The sequence below is a fragment of the Epinephelus lanceolatus genome, chromosome 9 (assembly GCF_041903045.1).
Source record: "Epinephelus lanceolatus isolate andai-2023 chromosome 9, ASM4190304v1, whole genome shotgun sequence".
NCBI classification, from domain to species: Eukaryota; Metazoa; Chordata; class Actinopteri; order Perciformes; family Serranidae; genus Epinephelus; species Epinephelus lanceolatus.
Window position 1 is genome coordinate 43,277,098 of NC_135742.1, and position 21,433 is coordinate 43,298,530.

Sequence of the window (21,433 nt, forward strand, 5' to 3'; positions counted from 1 at the left end):
AACAAAATGTAAGAAGCCAACAGAGAAAAGGTAGCAAACTGGAGGCAAACTTCCTTGGCCCTTTCACTGTGACGGCACTACAGGGGAAAAGTGCTGATCTGCTTGCGGAAGATGGTACTGTTTTTACAAAGTTAATGTAGATCATTTGAAAATTGCAAGGTAGGAGCTGCCCCGCATCCCTCATAAAATCAAGGCTCCAGCACCCCCAGCCTCACCAGCAGTACCAGCCGGCATAGAAGCCCCAGCAGCACCAGTCTCCACAGCAGCCCAAACAGCACCAGCCTCCACAACAGCTCCAGCAACCTCACCCAGCAGCCCCATCCTCACCAGGAGTGCCAGCTGCCACAGCACCAGCAGCCCCAGCCTCACCAGCAGCCCCAGCCTCACCAGCAGTGCCAGCCACCACAGCACCAGCCTCCACAGCAGCAACAGCAGCACCAGCCTCCACAACAGCTCCAGCAGCCTCCACAGCAGCCCCAGCCTCACCAGCAGTGCCAGCCTCACCAGCAGTGCCAGCAAAAATGCTGACTTATAACAGGCGAGATTGCCTGAACAGGAGAATGTAATGAGTGACAGATGATTCCGCTTCTGCTGAGGAATCGCACATTGGCTTGTTACAATCAACAAGAGACTGCAAAGAAGAAGGTAAGGTGAGCGATTGCCAGCACAAAGATTCTGCCTAAAATGATAGCTGACAGCAGCAGAAGAGAGAGCAGATTTAAAATTTTGCAGTGGCATCCTGATTGGCTGAGAGAGATCATGGCAAAGTCTGATTGGATAACTAACAGAGTGAACACCTATAGTCAGCTGATTAGAGGAAGCAGTAGAAGTGGGATGGAGAGAGTTGTGAATGAATGAGCACAGAAAGACTTCCTGATTTAACTTATGCTGAGCTTCATTAGAGTATTAAGTATCAGTCAAAATTTTGAAATATACAAGATATAAAGTGTTTATGGAGTAAGAAGCGAAAAACACTGCCTAACTGAGTAAGAACATCAGTAAGATAAGTACAAGAGTTACTAAAAATAAACAAAACAAGTGGGAATAAAACGGTGGTGATCCGAGTCAGAGGGTAAATTGAGTCATCTGGGGGTAAACTGACCATCTGACTTTTTAGACATCATTCAAAAAAGTATTTTTGTCTTTTGTCTTAAAGATAATGTAATAATACATTTTCATTTACCAAATTCATTTTCTTAAAGGGCCAGTATGTAATATTTGGCATGGTTTATTGTCAATCTGAATCTGAATCTGAATATTCTACCCATTGATATGTTTATACAAGTGTATAATCGCTATAAAATAAAATTCGTTTGGTTTTCGTAGCCTTAAAATTATGCTTTTATATATATATATATATATATATATATATATATTATATATAGCAAGGGCCTTGCTTTAGAGAGGTCGCCATCTTGCGCCGCCATGTATGTACGGCAGACCGAGTGGACAATCCAGCCAGCCAGAGAACGCGTTTCGCGTGCATAAATGAACTAACGAAGACAGCGGAAGGAAGGAAGAAGGAGGAGGAAACAGCAGAGAGTGTTAGTAGTTCATCGATAGAGAGTAGTGAAAAGTTTTTTTAGTTACAAAGTTTGCGAATGGACCACTCTTACCATGCAACAGGAGAGAATGAACCCAAACCGTCATCTGCGAGGAAAAGAAGATGCAACTTCACTCCTTGTGATGCACTCTCTGCGGCGCTTTTCCTCCTGATGATATATCTCCCTGACGATGGTAGCAGTAGCACCGAATCCCATTCTGTGCATTCAGCCTCTCTTCTCGCCCGCTCAGCATCAAGCACATGGAGTTCCTCATCTGTATGCTCCGGCTCAAACAGGTATGGCTCTGGGTCTGTGTCCGCTACAAGAAACTCTTCAAAATCGCGTTCAAAGTCGTCCATTGCAGCTACTATAGTCCGGAGATATTGCTAGGCTAAATAAACAGCTGAGCTCTGTTTACTGGCTACGCTGTCAGTCAGTGTGCGGGCTGGAGATTGGTTGAGCAGAGAGGGGAGGGGGGTCCCCACTCGGTATGGTAAACAAGTGTGTGTGTATGAAGTGTGTCTGTTACGCTAGAAGAGTCAGAGTTTGGGACGGAGTCTTTTACCCCCTGGAGTGTTACCGGAGTTTTTGGAGTGCTCAAATAAACTGGCCTTTTCCCCCAATGCTCCTCTGGTCTCCTGCTCGTGAGGGATTCATTACAATATCGTAACATGGTTTAGATTTCTAAATAAATACTCACCTCGTCGCTAGATAGACCTACTCCTGAAAAACTCGTGCGCAAGGCTTTTTGTCCCTACGAGGCCACCGTCATTTACCCGATGGGAGGGGTGAGCGAGTGAGCCCTGCAATCTAGAATTTGACCACTGATGTCACCGTTTTCAACCATTTTACATACTGGCCCTTTAAAGCTACCTAAACAACATAAAACCAACTGAATACTGTTTAATATTCTGAAAAAAACAAACAAACAAGCAATCCTATATGCCTATATATCTAATAAAACATACAGAAGCCACTTTATCGGAAATGCTTGTTCTGAAAAACAAATAAAGGAAAAAAGTTGACTGTCAAGTTAAAATGTTCCAGCACCAAAGATGGCCCTGGGCTGATGTAACAGCCAGATTTGTGGTATTACTGCAACGCCAAATACTGCTGCAAGGTGGTGCCTTCCTTTTGTTTTGTTGTGATATACTTGAGATTTGAACACAGTGTTGCAACACTACGCCAACGGACATCCACATCCATCCATAATTAGCTAACCCTTTTCTGAAATACAAATGTTAGTCTATGATTTATGGTATTTTTAATGTGTCTCCTCAGAACATAGTGGTTTTTGTTTGTATTTATCATTTCTGTGGTGGTTTACAATTGTAACCATGAGTGAGGGGGCTATTACGTTTCGTCAGACCAGCTGAATTTGAATGAGTCTGTATCTTGACCCGTGTGATATCCACTATGCAGTGATGATAGAAAGCTCATAGCACAAAAGGGCCTCCAACCAGCTACACCATGGCTGTTAGTAGTGGTCATTACTGATTATGTATAAGAGAGACCCCCTGTTTAAGGGGTGTTGTGGCCCGCTGTCCCTGTGTCCCCAGGGCAGCCCCACCCATGCCCCACTGTATTTGAAATGTCAGGTGCTTCCTGACTTGATGGTCACATGACAACTAATGTGCATTGTCGCCTTAAAAGAGGGGATGGGTCAACTTACCAATTGGCTCATCTTACCCCACTCTCCCCTATTAATCATTGTGCTGAGTTGCATGATGGTAAAGAGAACTGTGCCTTAAGTTTTGAGAGGATGAACTCAGTATTGATACACAGGTACTTCATTTTACCCATCACAGAAGGTACTACTCAGCCTATCAACACAGTTGTGACTCAGGAGGATTTTTCTAAAGTCTGAGAAAATAACACTGATGATGTCATCAGACTGATGATATCATCAGGGTTACCTTGGCCTGGGTTTGGGACAACATTTTTAACAAAAAGTCCTTAAACATGAACTAAAACAAGTTTGCATTGCCTTGACTAAACAGTGAATTAAAGCAGGATCCAAACGGATATGAAAAGGTGTTTGGGAGTACGAGGGCTGAAAATAACCTTAGTACACAGGAGGAGCATGTAGTCTTTTGTTTTTAAGTATTTAAAAAAAAAAAAGATAGAATTTAAAAATTTATTATTTTCATTTGGAAGCTGCCATGATAATTTATAGTGCCTCCACACTCATAAAATGTATTACTTTAGATTTTTATTTATTATTTTTTTTAATGTCTATTCAGGCCCTGACAAACAAGGCTGATGGTTGGCCATCAGTCAATGTTGGGCTGTCAGTGAGCATCTGACGCCCGAGTCGGTGCAGTTTGTCCCACACCGTTGCCCCTCGTCGCCCCCTGTCTGCTTTTTTCAGCGGATTCCACATGTTGAATCGGCGTTGGCAGAGCCCCTTGATGAATGAAAACACTTTGATTAGCAGTTTGGTTCCGCACAGGAGAAGAGAAATGGAAGTAAGGAAAGTAAACAAAAAGTTAAAGTCAAGAGGGAGTGAGACCTAAACAAACATGTTCCATAAGGTCAAATTATTTTTCTTTAACCATCAAGCTCTTTAGCAGAAACATTTCCTGATGGTTTGTGTTATTGTTCACTGGCACATGGTAAATATGTTCTGTTCTTTTAGACATTGGATTGTGTTGATAATGTACTAAATGACTAACTACTTTCAAGATGGTCCTCTGGTTTCCCTATTTGAATGATGAATAGAGACTACCACTGTCTGCTGGTGTGGAGAGTAATTTCCTCTCACACAGGAGCAGAACATACAGTACATACTGGTTGGCCGTTGGCTGTAGTCATAGGTTTTTTAATAATTTTTTAATGATAACTAGATACCGGACTCCATGATGGCGCCTTTTTATTCCAATGGAGTTGCTCACCTGGCGCATACCCTAAATTTTTTTTTCTAGCTTTCAGGTTTACTTCTATGCGGCCCACTGAATATGCCTTTACATTGTGATGATGTCATGAATTTTTAATTTGCTTTTCTTGGGTTATGGAAAGTTTTACAAATATAAAACCACCATGGCTCATAAATTACCTTGTTTGCACTTCTAAGTGTTCTGTCAACAGTTTCACAGATGTGGCTTTTACAATGGTGGTCTATAGGGAAAATGCTTTTTGGGCCGATAGGGATTCTTTTGCTGCAATACCGCGAATCGCCACTGGGAAAAATTTGCTGCAAGGCTGAGCAGTGTTCTGGGTGCCTAGCTATACTCTTTGCGGTGTGTTTATGTACAACTTTCTTTTGGCTGAGACATGGCAATGTAAGGCAATGCAGCAGGCGGCCTTCATCACCACTAGTTGTCTGAAGTCTTTTTGTTGTGTCTGGGCCTGAGAATAGGCAGTGCTACTGTATATGTGTACCTCTTTGATGTCCTGCCATTTCAGGACATTGTCTTCACTGATGATGCTGTCAGCCACGCTGATGAAGTGCTGGCTGAGCTCCTGGATGTTGTCTTGGCTGTGGTTGGTGCTGTCAGTGAGAGGCTGTTTGGGGACATCAGAAGCCAGAGACAGCAGCTGGATGAGGGATATCATGTCTGTTGGTGTCAGTCCCTCTTGCTGTGTGTCCTCCAGGGCTTGGACAGAGATGTCCAGCAGGGCAGATGCCTGGGCTAGGCTGCTCAGCCCTGATGGCTGCTGCCCCAGCACTGCCTGCGGGTGGAGACAGAGACACTGGCCTCAACAGAGCTACATGACATCTTTCATTTAATCATCATATATCAATTCCAAAACCTGTTTTTCTTTCAATTATGTTATGAATTTATTGTCTCTTAGACAGAAATAGACAGAAATGTCTATTTAGAAGCTTACTGTATAGAAAGCACTTCTAGAAAACCTAAATTGATTAAAAAACAAACAAAAACAAAACCCTTTCCCCTTAAGACAACATAGGGGCCATTTGTTTATCATCTCTGTAAATTTAGTAACAGGTTAAAAACTCTGGAGGTGAGGAGAGTCGTTGACTAAAAGACCCATAAGCCACGGGTGAGATGGGCCAATTGCTGGCTCTTAAAATACCTCCAAACTACAGGAAATTTGTTCCTTCAGCGCAGGCTCTGGTTGGCTATCGAGGCCATAGCAACAGCACTAGTAGATCCTATTGGCTGATGTGAGGTGTCAGAGTAAAGGCAAGGTGCTGGCCTCCAATTTGAGATATGCCAGTTGGTTACTTAAGGGGCCGTTCAGATGTAGCGTCTTTTGTGCGCACAAATCCATTAGTTTCAATGTAGACGCGCGTCAAGTGCGCTCACAATCCAAAGCGACGCCGTAGCGGCGCACATTTGGTGCGACGCGCCAGTTTTTTCGTGCGCGTCCGTGGCGCAGAGATGGAAAAATCTCAACTTTTTCGAATGCAGCAAGTGCACTGCATGTCATGTGATAAGAATCAACCAATCAGCTCCACAGACCTGCTTCTTCCTTTCTGTCCAACGGACTTCACAACATTCGGTGGTGTGAAAGGCAGCAAGCAATGGAGGAGCGACTGATCATTCTTGTCCAGAGATACCTAGAGTTATATGACCTGTCTTCGTCGTACTACTTTGACTCCAACAGAAGGAACAATGCCTGGAGAATTATCAGCTCGGAGCTTGGGATAACTGGTGAGCATGATGATACGCTTTTTTTTTACTCCCCCTGTTAAGTGACAGTGAGTGACAGGTGGTTTTGGTTGCTTAGTAATGGCAGGCGCGACAGTAGCGCAACCTCCGAAGCACCTTGGATAAAAGGATGGAAACGGCACAGCTGGCGTTTTCCACGTGCTTTTAGACGCTACATCTAAACGGGGCCTTAGTGTGCAGAATGGGAGAAATTATGGATAATGTGTGGAGAAACATGAACGTAAAACAATATCTATGGATGTAATAATTAAGGATGGACGAAATTGGATTTTTTTTGTCTATATCCAATGCCAATATGTAACAACTTATTTGACTTATAACTGATACCGTTATAAATATCAATCCACTATTTTCCCCACCTAATTTTAGTCATCATCAAGTATGTAGTGGAATTAACATCATATTATGCATGCATACTCATATCATGATGGCCCACCAGAGGATGGAGACATGAAATACAATACTTTTTCAATGTATGTAATATTCATTCATAGTGCAAAATAATAAAAAGCATGTTGGCTGATTCTAACACTTCATATTAAAGCTGCAATATTGTTCATTTTAAAGCTGATATTATGCAAATATTATTGTACATCCCCAGTAATAATGTTTTTGGACTAAATATTTTGCAGGATTTAGATCGTCTGGATCACTGTCAATGTGTGAGAAATGACATGAGAGCTGTGTAAGCTGTGATTTGGTCTAGATAATATGAATCTGTGGATTATGATAACGGTTCATAGATAAGTTATAACTGTTTCTTTGTTCTTTGTCTGACAGAAATGTTTATTGAACTTGCTGTGGTGATTGTGTCTTAAAATGGTCTGCATTAATGGCACCACAAGGAGTGCAGCTTTCAAATTATGTCATATGAGTAAATCACTTAAACAACAAAAAATACAGCAGTTGTTTTACATATCATAATACTCAAAAAACACCCATGGATGGGCCCACAGATTTCTAACAGTTTTTAAAATTGTTTCTAGGCTAATGCCAGAATCGATCATCATCAAGATGGTGCCACGGAAGGCTGCCTCGGTGTTTTGGTGTGCATTGTTTTGCCTTGTTTTGTTTGTAAACTCTGTTTTTTGCATCAGTTCCCGAATCTTTTTCACCCGGGAAGAGCTTATGAACATCAGGGGAACAACTCCAGCGGATTTTTATCCCACTTTTCTTGAGCCATCAGTGGATTTATTGGGCTTTTTGGCCAAAGGTGCCCTCACCTCAGTCCTCACAACACTTGCGGAGATCCCAGGGGAGAGGGGGTAGCAATAAAACTCCACCTAATGGAGGCTTATGGCGCCCCAGATTCAAACGTCCAAAAACACATAATTGAAACCACAAAATATCTCCATACTGCTGTGATCCAGCAGCACCAATAGTAGGCTGACCAAACGTCCTCTTTTGCCCGGACATGTCCACTTTTCACGTCCTGTCTGAGGCATCTGGGGGGTGTTTATAAATTGATGATAATGTCCAGTTTTCCTTGTGTGTGTGTGTGCGTAATCCCCGAGAGGCTGCCTTATTGGCGGATCTCCAACACTCACAACGAGGAAGCAGCAGACACCGGCAACACAGCATTATTCTAACTACAGCCCCAATACTGAAGAAACTTTTGTACATTTAAACCTATTAAAAATTATGAAGTTCCTCACTCCTCACAGTTTTTCAAAAACTGTAAAACTTCTTAAACCTATCTCCTCCCACAATTTTTGCTCAATTAACACCAAACTTGCTACAGAGCATCTTTAGACTGTCCTACAAAAACTATGTTTCTCAAATTTTTGATTTATCAAAAATTGAGCCTACAGTGCATCAACATGTTTGACTGTAAACGGTACTGTAAACATACATGGAAATTCTTGCTAAATAAATCTTCAATGTTCATGAGAGTCATGGTAGATGATGTGTGGCAAATTTCAGAATTTGATCTCAAAAACTGAATTTTTGACAGCATTTTGAATTTTGCTCTAATGTGAACAATTGGAGTCAATGTAAAAATGGCACTTTTAAACATCAGTTTCTCACTTATGGAGAAAATCAATCATTGTTACAAACAAATTACCAACATCTCCATGCTGTCTAGATGCAATATGTGTATTTTCAGATTTTTGTCTTAATAACTGAATTTTTTACAGTGGTTTCAAATCTGCCTTTCCATGCACGGATGGCTGCTTTCCTACACAACAGTGAATGGCTTACTCAATTTGTGAAACCACTGTTGAGTTATTACTTGCCAATTAGCTCAGAGCGGTAGATGACTGTCTTAGGTTCCAGAGGTTGCAGGTTCAAGCCTCAATTGGTGCAGAATCCACATTGTAATGTAAACATCTTCTTGTGCTCCAGCTTATTGCTTAAAATTGCCTGAGTGTAACTGATCACTGTGCAGCATCTTCATGTCTTTTTTTCTGCTAGAAAATCTGCCTTCTCATGCTTGAAAATAAAGCAAACTTTGCACAAAGATCCAGTGTCAATACTTCAGTGTGAAACCATCTGAGGCTTCTCACTTTGCACATAGCTCAACTAGTTAAACATCAGTTTTTCACTTATGAAGCAAATCAATCATTGTTAAAATAAATTACCAACATCTCCATGCTGTCTAGATGCAATATGTGTATTTTCAGATTTTTGTTTCGATAACTGAATTTTTTACAGTGGTTTGAAATCTGCTTTTCCATGCATGGACGGCTGCTAAACCTGCACGTCTGGCTTAGTCAATTTGTGAAGCTACACATGAATTGTCACTGACTAATTAGCTCAGTGAGATAAAAATTGATCCTTAGTCACAGAGGTAGTGAGTTCAAGCCTCAGCTGATGCAAAAGGCAGATTGTGTTGTTAAATTCCTAAATGTCTTCCAATTCTTCTGCTTGTTGCTCAGAATTGCCTAAAAATGCCCGGACCCAACCCATCGCTGCGCAGCAGCTAAAATTTATTTATTTATTTGTCCAGTAAGACTTCAAAAGATAGCTATTATTTTACAAGTTGATTTTTCTAATACAGAAGAGACATTATTTCTATCATTATTTCATTCCAGAGATTTTACATTTGTTTTACATTTATATTTATTTTTGTACAATTGAAACTTGTAAAAAGATTTTTATTTTAGGCATAATAAAAGCAAGTTGAGTAACCTCTGAGAAGCCTTTCTAAATTTCTGTCTTTGACAGATATTATTTTGTAATATAACTGAATTTTCTATCCATACATATAAACTTTAAATATATTAAAATTTGAAACTGCGAGTATCATTTAAGTAGGCTATCTCATGGCCGGGGCGAGTGTCCTCTTTTTTGGAAATCAAAATATGGTCACCCTAATCAACAGGACACTTTGATCACTACGGATGAGCAGTATGGAGATATTTCGTGGTTTCAATTATGTGTTTTTGGACGTTTGAATCTGGGGTGCTGTATGCCTCCATTAGGTGGAGTTTTGTTGCTACCCCCTCTCCCCTTGGATCTCCGCAAGTGTTGTGAGGACTCTAAAACTTCACCTGAACCTCCATCAGCATATGGGTGAGTAGATAACGGCTGAATTTTCATTTTTGGGTGCACTATCCCTTAAGTACAGGTTTAGCAAGGCGGTGAGGGAAGCTAAACGGCTGTATGCTGAGAAACTACAACACCAGTTCTCAGCCAATGACTCTGCTTCTGTCTGGAAGGGGCTTAGACAGATTACAAACTACAAACCTAAACCCCCACGCTCTGTCAACGACCTTCGCCTAGCCAACAACCTGAACAACTTTTACTGTTGATTTGAAAGACAATGGGACAGTCCAGACACCATCCCCCCCCGACCACCAGCTCCATCCCACAAGCATCACCTCCCCCACCTCAACAGGGGCCTGCCGCTCCCCTCAATTGCCCACTCCTATGGCCCCCTCCACCCCCACCACTACTCTCACTAGAGGGATGTCGACAGGCTCTTTAAGAGGCAGAACCCCCGCAAAGTAGCCGGACCAGACTCTGTCTCTCCGTCCACCTTGAAACACTACGCCGACCTGCTGTCTCTGGTGTTCACCCACATCTTCAACACCTCACTGGAGACATGCCATGTGCCAGCCTGCTTCAAGACCTCCATCATCATTCTCGTCCCCAAAAAGCCAAGGACCACAGGACTTAATGACTACAGACCCATCGCCCTGACCTCTGTGGTAATGAAGTCCTTTGAGCGTCTTGTGCTGTCACACCTCAAGGCCATCACCGACCCTTTCCTGGACCCCCTGCAGTTCGCCTACAGAGCCAACAGGTCTGTAGATGACGCTGTCAACATGGCCCTCCACTTTACCCTCCAGCATCTGGACTCCCCAGGAACCTACGCCAGGATCCTGTTTGTGGACTTCAGCTCTGCCTTCAATACAATCATCCCAGCTCTGCTACAGGACAAGCTCTCCCAGCTGAGTGTGCCTGACTCCACCTGCAGGTGGATTACTGACTTCCTGTCTGACAGGAGGCAGCACGTGAAGCTGGGGAGACATTAGGGCTGCTCGATTATGAAAAAAAAGAAAATGAAATGAAATGAAAAAAATTCATCATCACGATTATTTTGGTCAAAATCGAAATCACGATTATGTAAACAATTATGCAGCACATGTGATGACTTATATAGTTTACACGTCGGTATGTCATTTCTGTCTCTACATGGTTGCGCGTTTACAATTCTCCTCAGCTCTCTGTAATGCACATGGCGGAGTTCAGACCTGATGCGCGCACACACACACAGACACATACACACACACACAGACCAAACACTCTCGCTCTCCCTCTGCCATTTTCTGCACGCTGTTTTTGAAATCTTCCGCGATCACCTGCCCATTGCATTATTCATAGTTCACCTACTTGACTGGCTCGTGGAGTGAATAGAGGAGAGGAGGGCAGGGGGCAGTATCGCTCATGCGCGTCTTCCGGGTGCCTTTGATTTGCAACACAAGACAACAAGAGTAAAGTAAGAAGCGCATAATCGTTTCATGTTGATTATTTTGTTTTCATAATCGTTAAAAGCCCAAATCGTAATCTAGATTAAAATTTGATTAATTGAGCAGCCCTAGGAGACATGTCTCTCACACCCGGACTATCAACACTGGATCGCCCCAAGGCTGTGTTCTTTCTCCTCTGCTCTTCTCCCTGTACTCTGACGGGACAGTGGAGACAGTGGAGATGGTTGTAGACTTCAGGAAGAACCCAGCCCCGCCCACCCCCATCACCCTGTATGACTTCCCAGTCGACAATGTGGAGTCATTCCGTTTCCTGGGGACCACCATCACCCAGGAGTGGGAGCTGAACATTAGCTCCATTACAAAGAAAGCACATCAGAGGATTCACTTGCACCGATTTATTGGCAGTGTTTGGAATCGGGCCGGTTTTCACGTGATCGGCCATGACCTGCAACCGGCCGGTCACTCTAAAATATGCCGAACGGCGGTCAAATTCCCGGCGCGCCGCATGATTGACATCGTGTAACATCAGCAGCGCACACACACGCACATGTGCAACTCAGCTTGGGCGATGTGAGGAAGGGAAACATGGGCGCCTTCTCACCTTAATCAATCACGCACACACATCAAAAGAGACAAGAAGAAAGTTGTTAACTGTCCGTGTTAAACTGAACTTCGGAGCTCTCACTGCTGCACTGTGCCACTTGAAACTGATGAGGCGCGTGTCCGCGTGCCGAAGATGCGCGTGTCCGCGCGCTTACTGGCGGGCGCGTCCTGAAGACCTGTGTGAATATTCCACAGGAGATATTTTTACTTTTTTGTCTATTCAAGAAATGACCCACAAATGCTATACACCAAGAATTATTATTTTATTTAACCATGTTTTTATTTATGTATGCCTTTTTTACTTATTTATTTTAATACTGTACCTGAAGTTATATTTGAGCAAAAACAAAAATGTTTCTTAAACGGTTAAGAAACATGTCACTGTTTTTGTTTGTTTGAGATGATTATTGAAAAGCTGGTTGTATCTTGGTTAAAATGTTCTAATAAAGCAAATATAGAAAATATTGCAATATCTTGTGTGCTACAAAGTGGTTTGAAAAAAATGAATCGGAATTGCCCAAAATCGGAATCGGCCATCCAAACACTCTACAAATTGGAAATCGGTATCGGCCCAAAAAATTGTAATCGGTGCAAGTCTACAAAGGATGTACTTCCTGCGGCAGCTGAAGAAGTTCAACCTGCCAAAGACAATGATGGTGTACTTCTACTCTGCCATCACTGAGTCCATCCTCACCTCCTCCATCACCATCTGGTACACTGCTGCCACTGCCAAGGACAAAAGCAGACTGCAGTGTATCATTCGATCCGCCAAGAAGGTGATTGGCTGCAATCTGCCCTCCCTCCAGGACCTGTACGCCTCCAGGACTCTGAGGCTGATCCCTCCCACCCTGGACACAAACTCTTTGAGACTCTCCACTCTGGCCACAAAAACAGTTTCTTTCCATCTGCAGTTGGCCTCATCAACAAGACCAGAGACCCTCACCTACTCTGAACTTGTGAAAACCTGCTTGGCAGTAAAACCGATTCTGATTCTGATTCTGAACCCCAAGAAAATATATATATATAAGGAAAAATGAAAATTTCCACCCAAAATACACCTAAAAACAACCTCTGGCTTAACTGAATGCAAGTAGCAACTCTATGTTGGATGTGGTTAACAGGCTATAAAGCCATGTGGCAGCAAAACGCCCGGAAGAAGGAAAAGGATAAAAAAGGGAAGTCATGCTGAATAAAGACATATAGGTTGTCTACCTGGGTTTTGTTGGAGAGCTTCATCAGATGGTTCATAAAGGCTGTGGGCTGTGAGTTCTGAGAGTCACTCATCTGCTTCATCTTCAGGTAGCGCTCTGTGTCAGAAACAATGGGACATCAATGTGGATGATGTAATGGCAGGGTGCTTTGCTGCTCAAAGAACTCATCCTTCAGCTGGAAGAGTTCAACCCTGAGCCTGCTGAAGCATCAACATTAAAACAGTGAACTCCCTCAGCATGGCTGTGGCTGAAAAAATATGGGCTGAAAAAGGCATTATGACTCTAAAGGATATATATAATGGGTCTGTACTTAAATCTTTTACTATGTTGAAAGAGGAATATGGTATACCTCAGAATCAATTTTGGAGATACCTGCAAATTAGACATTTACTTAACCATGCTTTTCCAAATCCTCAAGTGACTCTTTCAAGTCCAGATATCCTTAAGGAAATACTTGGTGCCTTTGGTAAGGGTAAAGAGGCCTCATTATTCTACTCTGCTCTGTTGGATAGGCTAGGTGAGCAGACGGATGGCCTCAGACGGACATGGGAGGCAGACCTAAGTGAGTCATTTAGTGATAAAGAGTGGAGCTCCATTTTGCAAAACCTTAAAAAATCCTCTCGAGAGATCAGGACTAGATTAATACAATTTAAAATCCTAAATAGGGCTTTTTGGACCCCTACAAAATTACATAGGGCGCGGTTAAAGGAGGACCCAACATGCTGGAGATGTAAGCAGGCCCCAGGCACCCTTATGCATTTGCTATGGTCCTGCCCCAAGGTTCAGATGTGGTGGACAGCAATTGATCAATCAATCAATTCAATCAAGTTTATTTATAAAGCCCAATATCACAAATCACAATTTGCCTCACAGGGCTTTACAGCATACGACATCCCTCTGTCCTGTCATTCATGAAAGCATTAAACTAATCATGGGTCAAGACATTCCTTTCCGACCTAGTTTGTATGTTCTGGGGGACCCTGCCCCTTTAAAGGGCATTCCTGAATCACATACAAAATGGATCCATACAGCCATCATGCTGGGTCGTAAACTACTTATTAGGGAATGGAAATCAGAAGATCTCCCCCCATCTAGCTTGTGGTTCACTTATTTAGATACAGTAGCATCATAAGAGTTATCATACAGGATGATACAACAGCTTGACACATACCATACCACATGGGGAAAATATATTGATTTTATTAAAGGGCCATGATCTTTAAGAAAGCTGCCTTTTATAGGACCACGGTACACCCCCTTGACTAAACTGTGCTTTTTTTTTGTTATGTGGTACCTGTGTTGTACACTGTAGGTGGATGTCCTGTTTAGGTGTCTGTATTGTTTTGTTTGTTACTGTAATGTAATGTCCTGAAATATGGAAAATAAAAGAACTTTGGTCATAAAAAAACACAGTGAACTCCCAGCAGAACCTGATCTCTGACCTCCCTGGCAACAAGGGGACTTTTCACTCTTAAAGGAGTACAAGGAGTACGTCACCCATAAAATGACCATCTGTAAATCAATAAGTCCTGTGCTGTGCTGTTGTGCTGTGTTACCTTGAATTTGTGAAGAAAACATGCTTTTTTGCTAAAACCTTACTACTGAAAACTGAACTGAAAGTGAAACCCATCTATGCTCTCTTTAAAGCCACAGTGTGTAGGAATTTCTCCCATCTAACGTTGAAATCATATATTGTATATGATAACACTGATGAAACATCCGTTACTACATGGAGTATTCATTCAGGCTCCTACACAGACACACGTGACGCGAGTTGACGAACGCCCTCCTCACCATGCTGGCTGTGTTTACAACATAGGACTGTTGGGGCGGATGTAAATGTTAGTGGCCAGTGGCACTACTGCTGCATAACAAAGTCCCACTCTTTGAGCATAATGCAGGATCATGTATTGTGCAGCGTCACGGGAGACGGAATCCTCGTCGCCAAGAAAGTGCAAAAGGGAATAAAAAAGGCAGCGTGACCGGCGAATTGAAAAAACAAGGGTCAGCATTGGGGTTGCCTTTCCCAGGTGGAGAGAGCTGCTGAAGGAGAAAGATAATACAATCACAGGCCAGCGCTAACAGCGGCTAACAGCGGCGCAGTGATGCGAGGAGAGGGATGAGGCTGTTAGCGACTGGCCGCTAACAGCAGCGCAGTGATGTGAGGAGAGGGATGAGGCTGTTAGCGACCGGCGAATTATAAAAACGAAGGCCCACATCGGGGTAGCCTTTCCCAGGTAGAGGGAGCTGCTGAGGGAGAATGGTAACTTAATGCAATCACAGGCCAGCGCCGCTGTTGGCTGTTAGCCGCTGTTAGCGGCCAGTCGCTAACAGCCTCATCCCTCTCCTCGCATCGCTGCGCTGCTGTTAGCCGCTGTTAGCCGCTGTTAGCGGCCAGTCGCTAACAGCCTCATCCCTCTCCTTGCATCACTGCGCCGCTGTTAGCCGCTGTTAGCGCTGGCCTGTGATTGCATTACCATTCTCCCTCAGCAGCTCTCTCTACCTGGGAAAGGCTACCCTGATGTGGGCCTTCGTTTTTTTAATTCGCCGGTCACGCTGCCTTTTCTATTCCCTTTTGCGCTTTCTTGGCGACAAGGATTCGGTCTCCCATGATGCTGCATATGCATGTTCCTGCATTATGCTCAAAGAGTGGGACTTTGTTTCAAATTTGCCAGGGTAGTAGCGAAGCGCCTCTTGCTCCTCTCCTTCGGCTCCTCAGTCATGCAGTGCTGGCCTGGCTCTCAACGATAACGCCAAAGGCGGTGCTGTATGTCCCTTGCTGGCAAGGGACATACAGCTCCTCAAGATGGCGAAACGTAATGGAACCCCACAGACGACTTACCCGCACAATGTACAAACAAATCCGAAATTCTCCTTTTACGAGAATAAGTCAGATTATTGGTGGAGGTAATAGTACACCAGTGATGACATATTTATGAATGCAGACATCAATTTTTGCCAATAAACAACTGAAAATGTTACACAATGTCCCTTTAAAGCCGAACTCCAGTACTAAAGTTTTTTAGTGAAAATGCATGTGTTTAGGAAGTACTGACCATATGAATGGATAATGAGACATGGAATATATTGCACACGTTGTGTGAGAGTTTGTCAATTCATGTTTTTATAGTTTTGCTGGTGGTCGTGGTCTCCAATGAATCAATGAAGCAACCTGCTGCTGTGGAAGCATATGAGAATGTATTTTTCATTACTTTTTATTACTTCATATTTAATTCAGAGTATTAGAACAACAGAGTAAGACACATTACCTTGGCATTGTTGGGGGTGCTTGATTTGCATTCTCGGAACCCATCAACTGTATTCGGCGTGCAACTTCCAGCAGACGGCAACACAGCCTCTGGGGGCAGACCCCCGATTTTTGGCATTCCGGTTTGATTTGGGCGGAGGAGGCGAATTTCTGTTTCTGACTTCCGTTTATATATAAGTAAATCTGCTGAAACATTGCGATGGATTCAGAGTTTGCAGTGATGCCAATTATGTTCCGCCTCGTTAGTTCACCGCACGGACCGTTTAACCTGGCAACAACTGCAGCTGGCTCAAACGTGATTGGTCAATATCACGCGGACTACGAACAGCCTACAACCGGAAACCAGGGCTCTTCCGCTCTTCTTCCGGAGGCAAGCTCTCCGGGGTTTGCCTACAGACTCTACATTCACTGAATGTACAGTCTGTATATAGAGATTACTTGATTTGTAATTAGAGCAGCCCAGATTATTGTAGCATATACAAAGAGGCCTTGGGTACCTTGAAAGGCCCTATAAAAGTCAAAGTTATTATTATTATTATTATTATTATTATTATTATTGTTAGGGCCTGGGCCCTGACCACAGGTCACAAAGGCTCTATTGGAATTGAAAGAATTACTATTTATTTATTTTATTTTTTTAAGTCTTTGAGCACATTTTTGGGATGCTTTGGATGCTCAAAAACCCATGAAACTTTGTAAACTTGTCAGGAGTGTTGAAATTAGATATTTGATATGGGTTTTAAGTTTGGGTGTTGCAAATCGGCTCAATACTGCCCCCTAACAGTTTTCAAAGTAAAAGCCCACACATTTAACTTTCATGTTGACAAACGAAATTTGGTAAGCATATGCACCATGACAAGATGTACCAGAAAGTCTACGGGAGTGATAGCCTAACCCCAACAGCAAGTTAGCCATTTTGAATTTACTGTGTCATTTTGGTCCATTTTTGCCATTTCCAGGGGTTGTACTTTAACAAACTCTTCCTAGAGATTTTATCCAATCAACTTCAAATGTGGTTTTTCTCAGTGGCGTGCACAGATAGACACTGCCCTTTGCCCTCTGAACCAAGCAAGTGCCCTTTTGAAAGTTAGTTTGTTTTGTTGTTGTTGTTGTTTTTACAGTGTACTGAATGTGGCCCAAGGTGACATGATCAACAATCACTTCTCGATTAAAAGCGTGTAATAATAATGCCCCAAAATGCCCACCCACCCACACACACACACACACACACACACACACACACACGTGCCCCCCTCCCTTCCCTCTCTTCCTTTGTCAATGTGAATGCGCACAACTGACACAAACGGAGGCGTGTATGCAGCAGCACTGCACAGCTGCAGCACACACACATCTCCTCCCCTGTCCCACCAGCCAGGTAACACATAAATGAATCGAGTGTATTTTTTGCCCCCTAAGCCTCAGTTGCCAAGCTATAACTTAGTAGCCTGTCTCATACAGCGCCAAACAGCTGAGCCTAAATTTGCCGACTGCCCACCTGCTTAACAAGCTAGACGCTAGCCAAAATCAATAATGGATATACTGTAACGTGATGACCACCACACAACCAATGTCGGTAGAATTTGTCATTGGTACAGCATGTGAAGCTATCGGTATACTTTAGTATTGTGTAGGTTTACATTAGGCTACATAATTAACACTTGCAGTAATTTATTTGCTAAATGACAAACAGGCAATTCCCAAATGCCTGCAGAAGAAGTAGGCGTCTGCCTTGTTGTAATGTCACCAAGCAGTCTTATTCATACTGTTGGTCTCTTTTCATTTATCAATTGCAGCATAATGCCTAGAAAGGAAAGGCTGAGAAAAGAGAAAGAAAGGGAGCTACAGCAGGCAGCCTAGGGAAGCAGCTCTCCGCTCTCCTGGATAAAGCCATCTACCAGCAGCAAGGAGGATAAGGAGGCAGATGTACCTCCTCATTCCACTGATGAAGAAGAAAGGTCAGAGTCAAGACCAGAGTCATTTTAACAGGTTAACAATTTATTAAAATCTAAATCTGGCATGACGCTATATTAGCTAATTATATTATTTTGTACCAACCATAAGTTATTTCTACGTTACAGTAATCTTGTATTTACCTTAATAAGCTACTATTAAAACTTTGGCAATGACAAATAGCCTATTAAAATGTGTCTGCAGAACTATGTAGTGCCTGTAATGTTTTTGTTTTTTTTAATCTCACACTGCTATAATAAGGCAGCTGGTGGTTCCACATGCCGCACAAGGTGCCCTTGTTTTTCACTGAGCACCTGCCCCCCAAAATGTCTGTGCACACCACTGGTCTTTCTCCAGACCCTCAACATCACATGTCAAACATATGTGTTTTGCCATGGAAACAGGAAGTGGTTTGTAGCTTCAGCATACATCCAATCTGCCTCAGACTTCACAGGTTTGATGACTGTTCCGCCTGGAGACATCAACATGCCAATAATAAGTTATACTTACAGTGCCCCCTACTGGCAACAGCAAAGGACATGTTTTATACTTTGCTTTATTTCTCCCACCAGATTGACCAGATCCACCTTAAATTTGGGCAAAAAAGCCATAAGACCTTGATGATGCTCTAGTGTGAAAACTGTGAGTTTTTGTCAGAGGGTGTCGCCACGGTGGCATGGCGAATTTCGATCTTTCGACAAGACAACATAAACTGCTGTAACTTGGCACCACATGGTCAGATCTTTGCAAAATTTCACACATATGATGACAGTAAGGGCCCAAAAACTTATAACTCATAGTCATAGTGCCAACTACTGGCAAAACCATTTTTGGTAACACTTTATATAAAGGTACTGTAATAAGCGTTTATTAATGCTTAATAAGCACAAATTAACCAGTTAATGAGCACTTAGAAGACAGAATTAGATGTTTATTACCATTAATAAGATTATATAAGTGTTAATTATAGCACAATTAACCCTTAAATGGTTTCTGTATCCTGGGAGATACAGACATTTGGCAGGCTGTAGGGGGGAGGGGCATTAAGTATCTGCACTAAATATCATGAGAAAGTCTTAAGGGGGGATGGGTCAAGTACCCAGGTCATGTGACTTTATTGCAGCATTCAAAACTAAATTGATACATTTATATCACACTCTAAAATGGCTGCCTACGTGGACAGAGACACTGGCCATGAGGTAAGTGTTGTTATTTTTCTTGTTAATTATGTTTTGGGGGGATTTGTTTTTGAAAATATTGTTCTTTAAGGATAATTTTATGTATTCTTGTTGAAAAATAAGGAATTACATTTACACAACTTTGATAAACAGGCATTGAATGTCTGTATCCTGGGGGATACGTTGTCCAGATAGGGGTATATAAACAGGCATAATCACTCTCAGATATCCTTATGTTTTGAAGCCTATACTCTACAGATAATCAATAATATAAAGGTGTTAAATGTTGATTACACTTCATTTTACTCTTAAATGTGTATTACTGATTAATTCACCAGTGTACATATGTTTTCAGGGAATTTCTACCAGTAGTTTCTATGGTACAAGAAAGAGAGAGGTGGCATCTGTTGTGTTGCCACCTGATGGTTCATCTGATTCAGATGAAGATGAGGGAACCAGTGAAGATGAGGAAGATGAATTGTATACAGAGGGCCAGTGTCAGGACAGCAGCAGCAGCAGTGACCAGTTCAGTGATAGCTCAAGTGATGATGAGGCAGAAGAGGGAGCAAACCACAGTATAAGAGGGAGGATGTTCAGGTAATGATTAGAGTAGTATAGTGAATTGTTATGTAAAAGATCCAGCGATTTTGGTGTAGATATTGTACGCACAGCATCTGTGTGTGTGCGTCTGCAACAAAACATGATGTGTTGTATGGTCATGTGTGTTAGTCTCTCTCACTCGCACACGCAGGCATGCATGTACGCAAGCACGAACACGCGCACGCACACACTAACACACACACACACACACACACACACAGGAGTTTAAAAATATAAATAGTTTGGTGGTTTGTATTGGTGACTGGGGGAAGGGGGTGCCTGTTTTTTCACAGATATTTTTTTTCCTTTTCAATAGGTGGAGAAAAACGAAATTTGAGCACCAGTCTACTGCTACACCAAGTTGCTTCACTGCACCAGATGAGCTGTCCACTCCACTAACATACTTCTCCAAATTCTTTGACGAGGATGTCTTTGGGACCATTGCTCACCAGACGAACTTGTATTCATGTCAGCTCATTGGAAGTAGCATCAACACTAATGCCTCTGAAATCAAAGCATTCATTGGAATGAAGTTGATGATGGGTGTAGTGAAAATGCCTGCAGTGGAAAACTACTGGGCAACAGATACTAGATATGACAAAGTAGCAGATGTCATGCCACTCAAGAGGTATAAATGTTTGTCCAGGACGCTCCACTTTCAAGATAACATGAGCTCTGATTCCAGTGAAGATCGCCTGGTGAAAATAAGGCCTGTACTTGACCACATGAGGGGGCAGTGTATGGAAATTGAGAGTGAAAACCAATTCTCAATTGATGAAATGATGGTTCCATACAAAGGCAAAAAAGCTGGAAGTCTGCGGCAGTATCTACCCAGCAAACCCACGAAATGGGGTTTCAAGATCTTTGTGCGAGCTGGTGTGTCTGGCTTTGTGTATGACTTCATGGTTTACACAGGGAAGTCTACATTTGATGGTGCTTCTCCAGACAAAGAGTTTGGATTAGGTGGAAATGTTGTTCTGCAGCTGTGCAGAACCATCAGAAATCCCTCCAACTGCATTGTCTACTTTGACAACTTTTTCACATCCCTGAGATTGATAACTCATCTAAAGGAGTCTATGGGCCTCAGAAGTTTGGGTACCATTCGAAAGAACCGCTTGATGGGTTGCACATTGGAAGAAGATCGAGACCTCCTACGAAGAGCAAGAGGCAGCTTTGACTTTCGTGTAGACAACGATGCAAAGCTTGCTGTGGTCAAATGGGCAGACAACAAAACTGTTACCTTGGTGAGCTCCTGTGCTTCTGTCAACCCAGTTGGCCAAGTGAGACGCTACTCCAAAGAGGAAAAGAAGAAGATAAGTGTGCCATGCCCGAAGATTGTATCTGAACATTCACATGGGAGGAGTAGATTTGGCTGATATGATGATTGCCCTCTATCACACTCCAGCCAAGTCACATCGATGGTACCTGGCCATATTTTGGCAGATGGCTGACATTGCTGTCAATAATGCCTGGCTTCTCCATCTTTGTGATGCAGCCCCACTGGG

General features: G+C 42.8%; 1 protein-coding gene across 1 annotated transcript in view; it reads right to left on the minus strand.

Moving 5' to 3' along the window:
* Positions 1-21,433, minus strand: part of adgrd2 (adhesion G protein-coupled receptor D2) — a 129,993-nt gene that overhangs the window by 94,463 nt on the left and 14,097 nt on the right. The window contains exons 6-7 of the mRNA XM_033619824.2: positions 12,934-13,028; positions 4,926-5,216 (exon numbers count right to left, since the gene is read on the minus strand). Coding sequence (XP_033475715.2) covers positions 4,926-5,216; positions 12,934-13,028 — 386 coding nt within the window. The remainder of the gene's footprint in view (positions 1-4,925; positions 5,217-12,933; positions 13,029-21,433) is intronic.